The sequence below is a fragment of the Pieris brassicae genome, chromosome Z (genome assembly GCF_905147105.1).
Source record: "Pieris brassicae chromosome Z, ilPieBrab1.1, whole genome shotgun sequence".
In the NCBI taxonomy this organism is placed as follows: domain Eukaryota; kingdom Metazoa; phylum Arthropoda; class Insecta; order Lepidoptera; family Pieridae; genus Pieris; species Pieris brassicae.
The window spans coordinates 7,364,356-7,377,577 of NC_059680.1; the positions used below are offsets into that span (position 1 = coordinate 7,364,356).

A 13,222-nucleotide genomic window follows, 5' to 3' on the forward strand; every position below is an offset into this window, starting at 1 on the left:
TATGGAACATTTTATCTAAGGTTCAAAAAGGTGCCATTAGCAAAATTTTTATTTAAATTCTAGTAGGTATTGCTACGGGCTAGGGGATCGGATAGAAAATGCCGTAGATTTCTTCAAGGTTTATATCTTGATAAATCAATGAGGGTTTTATGAGCACAAATTACTCGCACTTATTAACACAAAACCAGTCACTAATTACTTAATTGTGCACACTTCACACAGTACATTATCACTTCACTTTATTCGCACTTGATATTCGCATTCGAAACTAAACTAACTAGGCCTGAAAACAGGTCTCCTGAAAACTGTACCACTCGACTACACATGTTCTGAAACTGCATATAAAAGTGTTTCAGCTTCCTGAAAACTAGGGTAACATTAAACAAATTACAATTTTCTAATATGTGATTGACCCTCTTCCAAAACGGTCAGAAATCACATTTCAGCCCGCTGAAAAGTTCTCTAAGTAGTGGAAACATCTAGAAACATTGCAGTCAACTTGTTTTCGTAACCAGTATTTTATTTACGGTATCTTCAAGTGTGGGAAAATTTAAAATACCTTTTACACATTAAGAAAACACTTTTCGCGTGCTTTTCAGCGTGCGTGGTTACGGTGACAAAAAGCACGCGAAACGTCGGGAAAAAATTTAAAATATAGAATTATATAAATATTTATAAGTTTTTAATAATAATATATAGCTTTAATCCGTTCAAAAAGTGTTTTCATAAAGTTTAAACGTTTTAATGTTTTAATACTTTTTGTTTTATAGGTCCAAAATGCGAGCAGCTACCAGGAACAACCGAGGAATGCCCTCTACACGTACTCCACCCTCCCACGGGAGAGGAATTTGCCCTCGGCTGTGGAGTGTGTCGCAATGCACATGTCTTCTAAACTACGTTGTCAACACATCACAAATGTACTTTGATTGATAGTGAATTTATGGTTACGACAAATGCTGAAACTTTGAAATGGAATGAGAATCATTTTTCGTAAGGCATTTGTGCGCGAGATTACAATACGATTTTATTGTATTGGTCTAATGACAACTCAAATTAATGACGAAATTCCTTTTTTTTTTGTTGATATTAAAACATATGATTTGTAACTAGTTATTTTCATGTTATTTTTAAGAATATTTAAGCTATTGACTATTTTCATTCTACTAATGACTGGTAATCCATCCATTTTTTTTAAAACGTCTATCTGTAATATCAATTTATAGTTCTGACATATACTAACTTTGATATGGGTAGAAACAAAAATGCATATACTTTGTTTAAAATATTCTAGGAAAAGACACTTTACGATTAAAATATTATGTCCAATTATACTAATATAATTTACCTTACTGTAATACAGTAAAACCCGTAGGTCAAAGCTTAATAAGCGGAAAAAAACATATTATGTTTTAGGGACTAACGTAATGGAACGTATCATAGGGGAAATTGTTTTAAATGGGTTTTATTGCATTCATCTAACCTAAGTATATTAAGGAAATGATAGGGTATAAAAATTATAGGTCATAACCATATAAATTATTTCTGAAATTAATTCTTCATATAAACCAATTCTGACACTACCACTAAAGCAAGATTGTTTTAGGATTACTTTGAAGACTTGCGAATTGTAATGACATCTTGTTGTGTATTAAGGTTATTTTACGACTTCACAGGATTTAGATTAATATGTCAGTCTTGCTTTGACCGTAACCTCATGATTGCATAAGAATTATATGAGCGATTTATCGAAACATTAAAATTACCCATTATACCCATAAGATTTTCAATTTCCGTTCGTCTGTCAAATTTTAAACAAATTAGAAAATTTCGGATATTTTTAAAAATCAATATATTCATAAAGAATATTTTTATAAAAAAATCCTGGCGCTCTTTTACTTTTAGATATAATGTTAAGAAAGTATAGACATATGAGCTTAACTTACGATGCTTATTGATCGAAATCTTACGAAAAAGGGTTTTAATTATTAATTTAGAAAATTGTTTGCGTCGGTAGAACACGACTTAAATTTATAGAGCGCACTTGGACACTGACTTTTAAATTCACCATTATTCACTAACTATATTTTCATTTATATAGCAAGTTAATTGTTGTATTTAATTATATTTTTTCTTATATATACATAATGAAACGCGTACGACGTAACATTAGATATTAATTTTACGAAACCTATTACACGCTGCTAAAGAGTCTGGTTATTTTGAAACGCGATATGATATATATTATATTATATAACAATGTGTAACTTTTGGGAACACTTTTAAATAAAGATACTTGTGTCAGGGTTCCCAGCAACATAACAAACTTAATATTTAATTATTTATTTAATAAATTATTTTATTCATAAATTATAAACCCCAATAGGAAAGTCAAATAGGACCTATGTCACTAGTGCGCTCTATAGCTTAAAGCGTTTGAAGCTTAGCGATATCGAATGTGGGGCCTATTCTGTTTGTGATCTATTTTTTGATGATGCAGAGGAGATTTTTTAACACCTTGAGGTGATGTGCACTACATGCTAGAGATGTACCATGTGAAAGGAAAGAAATATTTTTTAAATATAAGTTAAATTTTAATTAATATTGGTTCCCATTTATCTAAACATTTTAGAAAAAATAGATTCTGAGTAAAGGTAGATCAGATTGTAGTTCTTTAGTTCATGGGGTCGACTCGCGGTTCTAGCAAGTAAAGATACCGGCAAACTTCTTGAACAAATGTCCTTGCGCAGAAGCGATTTTTAGGTATCACTTGGAGGGGGCGGGGCGAGAGAGTGACGTGTCGATCGCGTGATTGGTAAATCAGTTGACGTTGGCATCCCGCGGTGTGTACGATGCGTAAACTTTCCCCACTCCCTTATTTAATGTTCAAGAAATTTGCCGGTATCTGTATTTTATTTTCGAAAAGAAGTTTAATTCATTATGCACTTCATCTCGTTAAAATTTCAACCTGTACAATGATTTAGCTTACCCCAGTTTCTAAACGAGTCGATACCATTTCTTCAGACAGCTCATATATCTCCTATTCATAATTATATAAGATTTCAACTGTGTAGAACTCGAGTATCATTATGAATGTTTCCTGTCAAGCGGATGTTCCTGATTGCTTTAATCTATGATGTTTTTGTTACTTTATTTCATTATTTGTATTAGCTCTTGCTTATCCACTGCTTATTATTGTACTTATAACCAATATGTGTAGATGTAATAGGTGTATAAATGTCTAATATTAATATATCTTTAGTAAGTCTGTAATAAATACAGATTTTATTGTTAACTTTGGTAGAATTTAACTGTATATTCAAATTGCCGCTACACAATATTTCTGACTGGTGTTTTGATCATAATGTCCATTTACAAGAGGATCAAGCAAATTGAAGCAAGGAACAGCATAAAATTAATTAATAAGGGTAGAACAATAATGTGCTGGCAACAGCCTTTCGTTTAGTTATTTCAAGTAATCTGCCCGTTTGCCACTGAAGTGCAATGGACAAATCATTATTTATTTATTCAGGTACAATCTTATTACATGCGTGTCGTCACTGATATGCTTTGGGGTTTCAATGTTGTGTACATGAAACACTTTACAGCTCTCTACTTACTCGTAATTTTTAAAAATAATCATCATTATATAATTTTAAAATTGGAACGAATTCATTATAATAACAGATTTGACGCAGAAATACGAAAGCGGATTTTTGTAATACAACCAATTTATACATACAATCAAATTTACTAGTATTAGGGAGGTCCTCCATTCGTACTGGTCTAAAAAACTGCGTCACGGCAAGAAGACCTGTTGCTGTAACAAACCACCAAAATATTATTTTAACTTAGGAAGATATAGACAACAAAGAGGCAACTAATTGTTCATAAACTTTACCATCCTTATTAATTCTCTATTCTGTAACAAAACACGATAGCATACGTAGTCCAGAACTCCAGTCACTTGCATAATGAAAAAAAAACAACTTATTCGTACATCTTTTTCATACAGATAAATTCCAGCACTGTATATGAATAATACTAGTGATTGATATTTTAAGATATTATATTTAAGTTCAGTTTCCGTGTCTTTAATATTGATAAAATTGTAATTATTTATTAAATAGGAATTGCTTTGGCACTAAAAAAACTACTTTTAGTTTTAGTAAAGGAACCAATTATCTAAATATTAGTTTAGCCATTTTAAGGTTCATCATATTTTCATTTGTTATAAAGATTGGTTGTAATGTAGCGCGATTTGAATTTTCAATTCAATGTTCTATATATGTCATATCAATGTATCAATGTTGTGATTCGATGGAAAAACTTTCATATAGTAGTGTTTCATGTTGTTGATAACCTAAATGTCTAAATAATATCTAAAGACTTTCTCTGAAAGCAATCATATGCGTATTTTAGCTTAAATTTTAGTTTTATTTAGTATAAAAAACGAGTTTATAGTAGTATGAAAACACAAAGAATACGTAGTTTTTCTGTCCATCAGGACGTCGATATTTGATCTTGCTAAAAACTTGCTGCAAAATGTCAGTCTTCAAATTTAAAAAAAAAATTAAACGATTAAAAGCCACAAGTAAATTCCATTCAAAATTATATACAATGTCTTCTTGGAATGTACTAAATTTCTTGTTTATGACTTCATATTTCATAAATGTAACACTTGCTAGATTAAGAATTTTTAAATATAAATAAAGAAATAAATGCTGGTTTTATTTACCCTACGAATAGTACGTTATCTAAAATTACGATATACGATATATATTTCTGAGATTAAAAAACAAATAGTATAAGGTTTGAATCGATTACACTTATGAAGTCTTATTCTTGTATCCTTCTTAACAATTTTCAATGCTAAATATATAAACGTAAAACAGGCCTTGGCTATCTGTATCTGTTTCATTAAGATGATTTGAATGAGCAAGTATGTTATTAGCCTTCTGTGTCGTCCTCTTAGCCGAGACTAAGAGATTTCCTCGTGATGTTTTATTCACCGTATTATTTGCGCATTTAGAAAAGAACGCGATGCAGTCATAATTCAAACGTACGAACTCTGGATTGAGAGGCGCATACTTAAGCTACAACACTGCTCATATAAGAGTAAGGAAATATGATTTTTGATTGTACCGGGATCGCACATTATCTACAACCACTATTCATGATTTTATCTTTAAATTATAATCTAAAAAACTCTTGTCAGAATAGGGAGTACGATTTTTTTATCTTATAACTAAAAAAATATGTAATATAACAAATGATATGCTTTATCATGTCCATGTCCAAGCTTCAGGGAGATCCGCCTTTAAGAGACCGTACCTATTTGTTGACGAAAATGATTTTTACAATATTATAAATCTATTTTGGGGAATCGACATTATTTTTGCGCTGTAAAAATATTTTGCCCCAGTCTTCACTAAGTTTACAAGTCAAATCAACTCGGAGCTGCGGATCATATATTTACAGCACTAACGACTATTTTTAACGTATGTTTTTGTTACTGATGTTATATATGTATTGCTGACTGTGTGTACTAAATTAACAAGTGTTTTAATTTGGTACTAATTATTAAAAATAAGAGCGAAAGTTAGTGACTATTATTATTTCGCTGGTCATCTATAAATTCATTTGGCCTAAAAACATAGCGATGTACAAATTATTATTTACTATTTACATTTGCGATTCATTGTGTAGCACTCATGCAACACTAGTGCATTAGTTTATCATTGTACAAACAAATACAAGAGACACTTCAGTCCGGTATCTTCGAAAGATTTCGTCGTACAATCGATATCTTTATCTCAAAAATTCTAGAGCACCAAAACTAACTTATTGATTTGAGTTGGCCAGTTTGTGGTGCTATTTGGATTGGGTCATTTGGATCTCTCAAATATGTTATTAAAATTTAAGGTAATCTTTATATTATTATACATTTTAATAAATACTCATTTTATAGATAATAAATTATAACTTTAATATTATTATGTTTAGTGTTTATTTATTATAAATAAAATGAGTAAAACGACCTTTCTTCGGAATTACGAGAAACCAGTAGGTAATTGTTTGTGTATTTGAAACACTGCCTGCGTTTAGCCTTGTCACTATTTCCGTAAAATAGATAATCATTTTTAAACTTATTTAATATACTTTAATAACTATATACGAGTATGCGACATTTACATACTTTTTGAGTTCTTCACGAATCGTGGTCACTGAGTCTCTATGTTTATATAAATTTGAACGTTAAGATAAAAATAGTCAACAGCAAAATCTCTGCTTTAGTAAATTTACTCTAGTAAATAGAACTCGTAATGCCAAAGATATATATATATATATATATATATTTTGCCAATTACTATTAGATAACACACTAAATTAAAAAACATTTCTTTAAGATTTGGAATGCGAGGGTGCGTTCGTATCTTGGCATATTGGCTCTTTCCTTCAGCCTGAACACCACATGGCGAATTCCACGTGACGCATTTCACTATGGTGGATTAACATTTGCCCTTCTCGTTACTTTCGCGCTGGTAATGGTCGCCTTGCCAGTAGTACTGTTGCAATTGTCAATGGGTCAATTAAGCCAGCAAGATCCCGTTGGGGTTTGGACGGCTGTCCCTCTGTTTAAAGGTACCTATAATAATTTTAAGTAATCGTAAGTATATAGGAGTAACTTTAAATAATAAAACCTAGATCCTCCCAGAACGTCATTGAACTATTAAAATCTTTTGTATGAACGTAATTCGATGGTAATTGAAAGTATAAGAAGTATAATAATATATAACTATAACTATGCAAGTAGAAAATAGGTGAATTCGGTACATAACGTTCGCGTAAGCATGTTTTTATATGTGTTTGCGTTATGCAATTTCTATGTAATCCGGAGCAAAATAGAGTTTGATATTTACCTCTTCACTTTAGATTAGCAAAGATCATGATGAACTTCAGATTAAACGAAACCTCTTAAGCTTAGATATATTAATATTAGTAGTATCGAAAGACAACGATAAAATGCTGCCAGCTTTAAAGGTACACTGCCACAGGGACCAAACTTTTTAAATTTGTTTTTATATTTTTTTGATATTTTTATTATTGTGAAGGTTTCTTTTTATTAATTGAAAATACTTTATATTTTATTGATATGTTTAGGTTTTAATGAACGATATAATATTAGTAAATTACTTATGTAGCTAATATAAGAACCGCTACCTTAACAAATAAATTTCATAAATAATTAATAGTATATAATATAACAGGCACAGGCATAATTTTTAATAACTAAATTTTATAATTTGTACAACAGTGATTTAATAACATTCTAGGTGTTGGATACTTACGGCTCTTGATTACATATACTGCATCAATTTGTGTCATCATATATCTTGCAATGTCCGCCACGCTTTTCCTGTATACTATCAACAACTCGATTCCCTTTGGAGAATGCACTGATGTTTTAGATATAGCGGTGAGTGATATAACTTTAAATTTTGCCATGATCTGCTAGCGACATCCTCAACATTCCATCCCCTATTGCGTAAAAACATATATAGAATAATTCTAATTCATGTAATAGCATTTTGACTGCTGTGTCGGGGCCTAAACATCATCACACATCACATACAACTTTATCATGTCATACGCCAACTTCTTAAAATGTTTGGTTGTAATCAATTTTATGATTTAGTCATGACGAAGTATATTGTAACAGTTGGCTTGGGTTGCTTGTAAGCTCATGGCAGCGATTTTTGGCTTCCCTTGTCAACTTTCTAGAAACAAAATTGTTGTCTTTGAATTTATTATTAGGTCCTTTATAATTATTTATTATTTCCAGGGTCAGGAGCCTGAAGTTATTAATTACAACGCAACACTATGTTTTAAGTGAGTATTTGTTTGTAGCTATTGTATATCCAAATATGTTCATACATCCAAAGTTCTGTATTGTTTTAGCGAGACGTTTTTTGCTCCAATACATGAGAAGCCAGAATACTATATTGCGTTATCGTTGCTTATTGTTTTCATTTGGCTCCTCTTTCCTTTTATGTAAGTATTCAATTCGATTAACAGACGAACCTTTGTTGCATAATTATAATATTATATGACCTATTCAAATTCCATGTTTGTAATCTTAGTGGTTTTTTATTGCGTATTACTAATCAAAATATGCGGAGTGCGTCATTGGACGTTCGGAGTCCAGGGTTTTTCGGAAGCTAAGTTTAAGCTAGGAACTACGTCATGTATAAACTTATTAGAACGCGTTTATTCTGCTAAACCATGATCATGCAAGTTCTGAACTAGTTTTCAATATTTTAGCTTAAAAACAATGTAGGGAAGTTTGTTAAAGATTTTAAATGAATTGATGGATTGAAATGAAATGATGAATTTTATTATAATATGTTTATTAGACTTTACAGACCTGTGAAGTCGTTGAGAGTAATTTTCTTCGTATTGGGCCCAACTGCCCCAATACTGTGGATTATAATTTTATCAGCTGCTGGAGATAAAACTAGTCTAAGCTGGTTTAGTAAGAGCGACGACTGGGTTAATTTGTTGAGGCCACAAATATGGAATAAGGCAATAGCCCAAGCGTTGATAACTGCTCATGTAGCTGGGGGCTTTCTGATATCATCTGGAGACTCGATATTTGTGACTTCGGATGTGGAATGGTAATTAAAAATGAAGTATGTTCAATCGATCTAATAATGTCGAAAGGCGAATTTTGTGTTCCAACGGATATTCATTAATCAAATTTAGGAAACATTTAAAAGTTGGGTAACAGTATTTCTGTTTGTAAAGTCAAGAAATACTTATACTAAAAACGACAATTGAATTTTCCAATAAACTATATTTGATGTCTTTTGTCTTTTTAGAATTAAAAAAGGCACTTGTTTGTCATATATTCATAGATACCTTTAGAACTTTGCGTTTCGTAGCTGTAGTATAACGTCCAATCCCTTTAGTCTATTCTAAAAAAAAATGTATTAAGTTTTGACATAATTATATGTATGAGTAGATGATATGAAGTTCACCGGGTTATATATAGTTTATAAGATATATTATTATTAAAATAGACATTAAGGCTTGTATTCACTTTGATTAGTGTTTAGTGGAGCAAAGAAGTGTCGACAGCGACTGATTAGTGCAGGTGATTAGTTGGCTGCGTAGTAACTTGATTAGAAGCGTGTTCAATTTTTTTGCGAGTCAACTGCGAGTAGACACGTCCCGTGCACCTTCCCTTTCCCCTCACCCCCCTCGCCCTCACAAAACAAAATACGTCAGAAGAGGCAGTTGGACTCTTCGGTCAACCTGAGAGCAAAGTAATATTTCGTTGTATCTTCAGCAGCCAATTCCATAAACAGTTGGTAGCTTGCGCCATGAATGAGTCTTCTAAAACTTCTTCGGTTTCAGATTTAATACTTCTTTCAGTACTTCTTCCAATTACAAGCGCGCTTCGGTCGATGTTCATCCAAACTTGTCGACAACTATCAACAACTGAATTTACTTAACAGAGGCACTAAACAAGAATTGGACACTACATCCTCAATCACTGATCACTCACACTTGCACTAATCAAAGTGAATACAGACCTTTAGAAAGAAACTTGTCAATAGGTAACTCCAAAAGCAAAACGTGAGTCTTATGGAGTAAATTGACTTTTAATGATAAAAATGTCCCAAAGACTCGTTATATAAGGAAATACCTTGAACTAAGGAATTTCTGTGGTCATGATGATTATTAAAAAATATTGTGTTCTGAAAACGTAAATGATTAGTTTAATAATTATTTTATTTATTAATAATTTTACAGACGTTCGACGTTTGAAAAATGCCCGTGTTATAATATCTGGGTAGGATAAAAGGGGTAGAAGTTCTGGATCTTTAATTTTTGTTAAAAAAAAGTTCTAATAGCACTTTAGATATGTTACTCAATATATTATGTTGCTATATATGTTAGATAATACGATTGTCTAGAACTAATTCTAAAACCAAGTTTCTTGTGTTTAACATAACATGATGTTTTAACGTACTTTTCAGGACATCGCTTTCATTAGTTGGAAATAACATCATAACAGTTTGGTTTGGGTTGATTATATGGTTTGCCCTCGGCGATACAGAGGCTGGTAATGATGTGTTTGCAGTGCTGACTCGGACATACAATTTCACTATTGAGAAAAACCTCAGCCCTGTATGGCCTATTTTAATATTTGCGACGTTATTTTCATCAGGATTAATAAGTATAGTGAGTAAATATTCCCATCGTATTCATTTTGCAACGTCTTGATTAAATAGTACAGTATCGACTGCCTTGTAATTTAAAATTTTGGAATTATTGTTGTGTAGCTTGCTTTCTAGTAAGTAAAAAAATTATTACGTGGTACCAATGACTTTTTGTGATGTTTCAGGTAACTCTACTCTATCCTTTATATGATAGGTTTCGTCGAATCCAAGGTGTGAAATGGCGGTATACTTCAATTGGAAGCTCCTTAGTAGGATCAGGCGTTGCAATAGCGTTATTGGTTGACCACAATGCACTAATTTTATTGGAGGATACAGTGTTGCCGTTTATTGTTAATTTTACTACTATAATTGAAATATCCGCTTTCGTTTTTGTATATGGTATGTATATTTCAAATATTATATTATTTGTGGGTAAATTCTGTGGAAATCATTATACTTTCTAAGACTCTCTTAAGAAGTATGTGTGGTGTAACATTATAGTGAGATACGTGAGTAGTTTGGGTTAAAAGAGGACGCATTAAGAAGGAAATGAAAGGTGGTTCGTCTTCGGTGGTTTGGCGATGTAGAACTGATGAATGAAAAACGGTTAACATATAGGATATACAAAGCAACTGTGTAGGGGAAGTCGGCTTCTATAGGCCTTGTCCTTTGTAGAAAGGAACAGTTTAAACTACCCATAACCGACGAGAATGCATGGTGAATATCATGAAAATTTATGAAACAAGGGTGGAATGTCCGAACCATAGCAAATAGAGATGTGTCAGCCTACCCTTTCGGGAAAATATAAATATTTCAGACCACATTAGTGATAGAAGTGTATACATTTTAGCTTAACTCTTACGTAGAAAACGTAAGTAGGTACAAATAAACTATCTTCAGATTAAAAAAGGAAAGTAACTTACCGTTTTAACTAAAAGTCTATTGTTAACACCCCATGTCCCGTGCAATTTGACGCACTATGTTTTTTTACATTTGTATTATCAGAGCTGATAGTGTAACAACGGAATAAGATGGATTCAATTATGAATAAGGCGGTTATAATGGCATTTTTTATGAATATACATAATTTTAATTGTATAATAACATTTTAGTTTACGTTTTTACAGGGTGGAATTTGCTTTTACACGACGTAGAATTTCTAACAGGCAGAGAGTTACTACGATTTTGGGTTTGGGGACTATGTTCAGCTCCTGGTATTATAGCACCAATTCTAATTTGGTGGTGCACATCTCACTTTTTAATAGCGCCTCAGTGGACACAAGCGCCGTGGGCAGCGACTGGTCTGACGGCAGCAACAATAACAACCATTATAATTATAATAGGTTTTGCCATATATTCGGTTGCACGACAAGTCCAATACGATACTATCTCGGTAATATATTTTAAATTTTATAACTTGTCTTGCGAAATATCATTTGTTTCCTTCTGCTTGAGCGAACTTGTCTAATTTGCCGCAATTCCGGAACTGTTTAATAAGGAAAAAACATGAAGGAAAAAGAATGCGTCGCATATACGATTTTTTTACTTTACAGAAAATGAAATCATCCATACGACCTTCACGGCATTGGGGACCCAGAGATCCTATAGCGCATTATTATTGGTTAATGAGACGTGACGAAGCAGATCCCCACGCCCCACGATCTAGGTATCATAGACGAAATTTGGGACAATTCTCTGGCACATCTAGTGTTTTAAGTATTCCTAAATCACAAGAAATAAGTGATATACCTAAAGAAGTAAAGAGACGTTCAAATTCAGATGATTGGCTTTACAGTTATCGAAAAGAATACCTAGCAGAGTTATTTGAAATGCATTACCCAACAAGACGAAGATCGAAGTCTCTTGACTGGCCAAAAACGAATGACAACGTAAAAACGAACAGCCGAACTTCCACCGACGAGTCTATTATAATAGTCGAAAATAATGTTACTTCAAAATGTTAGGATTCATCTTGTAGCTATAATACGGTGTATTACGTACGACAGATTCCGCATTAATTATGATTATCTGTTGTCTAGTCACGATTCAATTAAGAAAATCAAGGACGATTATTTATTCATTATATTTTTTTGTAATATTGATCCTTTTATTTCGGGCAAAAAAACCACTTTCTGAATATTTAAGGTGTACAAGGTTTGTTTACATGGCCACTGACCAATTAGTCATTTACAAAACTTTGGTACGAGATATTTTTGTTTCCCTAATGTACGGCAATGTTACATAGCCTTATGTTGGACAAGGAAATGAATCAATGTGGCCTCATCTATTGCGGACCGGCCTACGTGACCGGTCAAAGCCGACCTTCCTTTAGGAAGACGACGGTTGCCTTATTTCGTTTCTCTTTGTTGATAAAAGATCGGCCGTTTATAATATATTCCGAACATGTCATGTGCGTCATTCGATGCACCAAACGCATGTCAAGAACAGTAATTGATCATTACTGTTTTATCTAGAATTCACAGATTTCGTATCTGTAACTATATATGAATGACACTTAGAGGAAAGCGTAAATATAGTATTTAAATATATTTATACACGTACTATGGTTTGTTACATAATCGATTGATAATATTGTTGTTCCATAATTTCAAAAGATTGTTTTTTTGTTAACTCTTTCTCTATATAAATTGTCTTATGTTTAAATAGTTTCGATTTCGCTATCGATTATAATAATAATGAATAAGCGTTATTAAACTTCCTTGATATTTCTGAACCCATTGCACGTGTGTAAACAGGTTCATCTTGGAAAAGCCCGCGATTCGTCACCTTGTGCATTCTGCGTTCCTTCGGGAACAACTTATTTACTTCTATACCTCACTAAATAAATAAAGGTATTTAAAGACAAAACCAATAATACTTTAGATAAAAAAACGTTTTCTTAGAATTTGTAGCATATAATGACATCTGTTTTATAACTATTTGGGTTAGGGAAAATTTATATTCTATATTTCATGGTTGAAATGAAGAACAAAAGA

At 32.2% G+C, this 13,222-nt stretch overlaps 2 protein-coding genes across 4 annotated transcripts in view; both read left to right on the forward strand.

Moving 5' to 3' along the window:
* Window positions 1–4,676, forward strand: part of LOC123718469 (E3 ubiquitin-protein ligase MYCBP2) — an 85,582-nt gene extending 80,906 nt beyond the window's left edge. The window contains exon 76 of the mRNA XM_045674985.1: window positions 771–4,676. Within this exon, the coding sequence (XP_045530941.1) occupies window positions 771–892 (122 nt within the window). The 3' untranslated portion in view covers window positions 893–4,676. The remainder of the gene's footprint in view (window positions 1–770) is intronic.
* A 1,092-nt stretch (window positions 4,677–5,768) lies between these two features.
* On the forward strand, window positions 5,769–12,324 carry LOC123718592 (sodium- and chloride-dependent neutral and basic amino acid transporter B(0+)-like). Of its 3 annotated transcripts, XM_045675237.1 has the most exons (11): window positions 5,769–5,922; window positions 6,408–6,642; window positions 7,335–7,477; window positions 7,844–7,890; window positions 7,960–8,052; window positions 8,415–8,675; window positions 10,044–10,248; window positions 10,412–10,625; window positions 11,354–11,619; window positions 11,780–11,892; window positions 12,022–12,324. In XM_045675237.1, the coding sequence occupies exons 1-11, from the start codon at window positions 5,905–5,907 to the stop codon at window positions 12,188–12,190; spliced, it is 1,764 nt and encodes a 587-aa protein (XP_045531193.1). In that variant the 5' UTR covers window positions 5,769–5,904; the 3' UTR covers window positions 12,191–12,324. The 3 variants fall into 3 exon arrangements, with proteins under 3 accessions (XP_045531193.1, XP_045531192.1, XP_045531194.1); XM_045675236.1 differs by having other exon boundaries at window positions 11,780–12,324; XM_045675238.1 differs by having other exon boundaries at window positions 6,461–6,642; window positions 11,780–12,324.
* Window positions 12,325–13,222: the final 898 nt, after the last annotated feature.

Excerpts from the sequence above, each read along its gene's own strand:
- LOC123718592 (XM_045675236.1), top strand. Across the intron at positions 7,478-7,843 it reads CTGATGTTTTAGATATAGCG|GGTCAGGAGCCTGAAGTTAT; the intron begins GTGAGTGATATA and ends TATTATTTCCAG. Across the intron at positions 11,620-11,779 it reads TCCAATACGATACTATCTCG|AAAATGAAATCATCCATACG; the intron begins GTAATATATTTT and ends TTTACTTTACAG.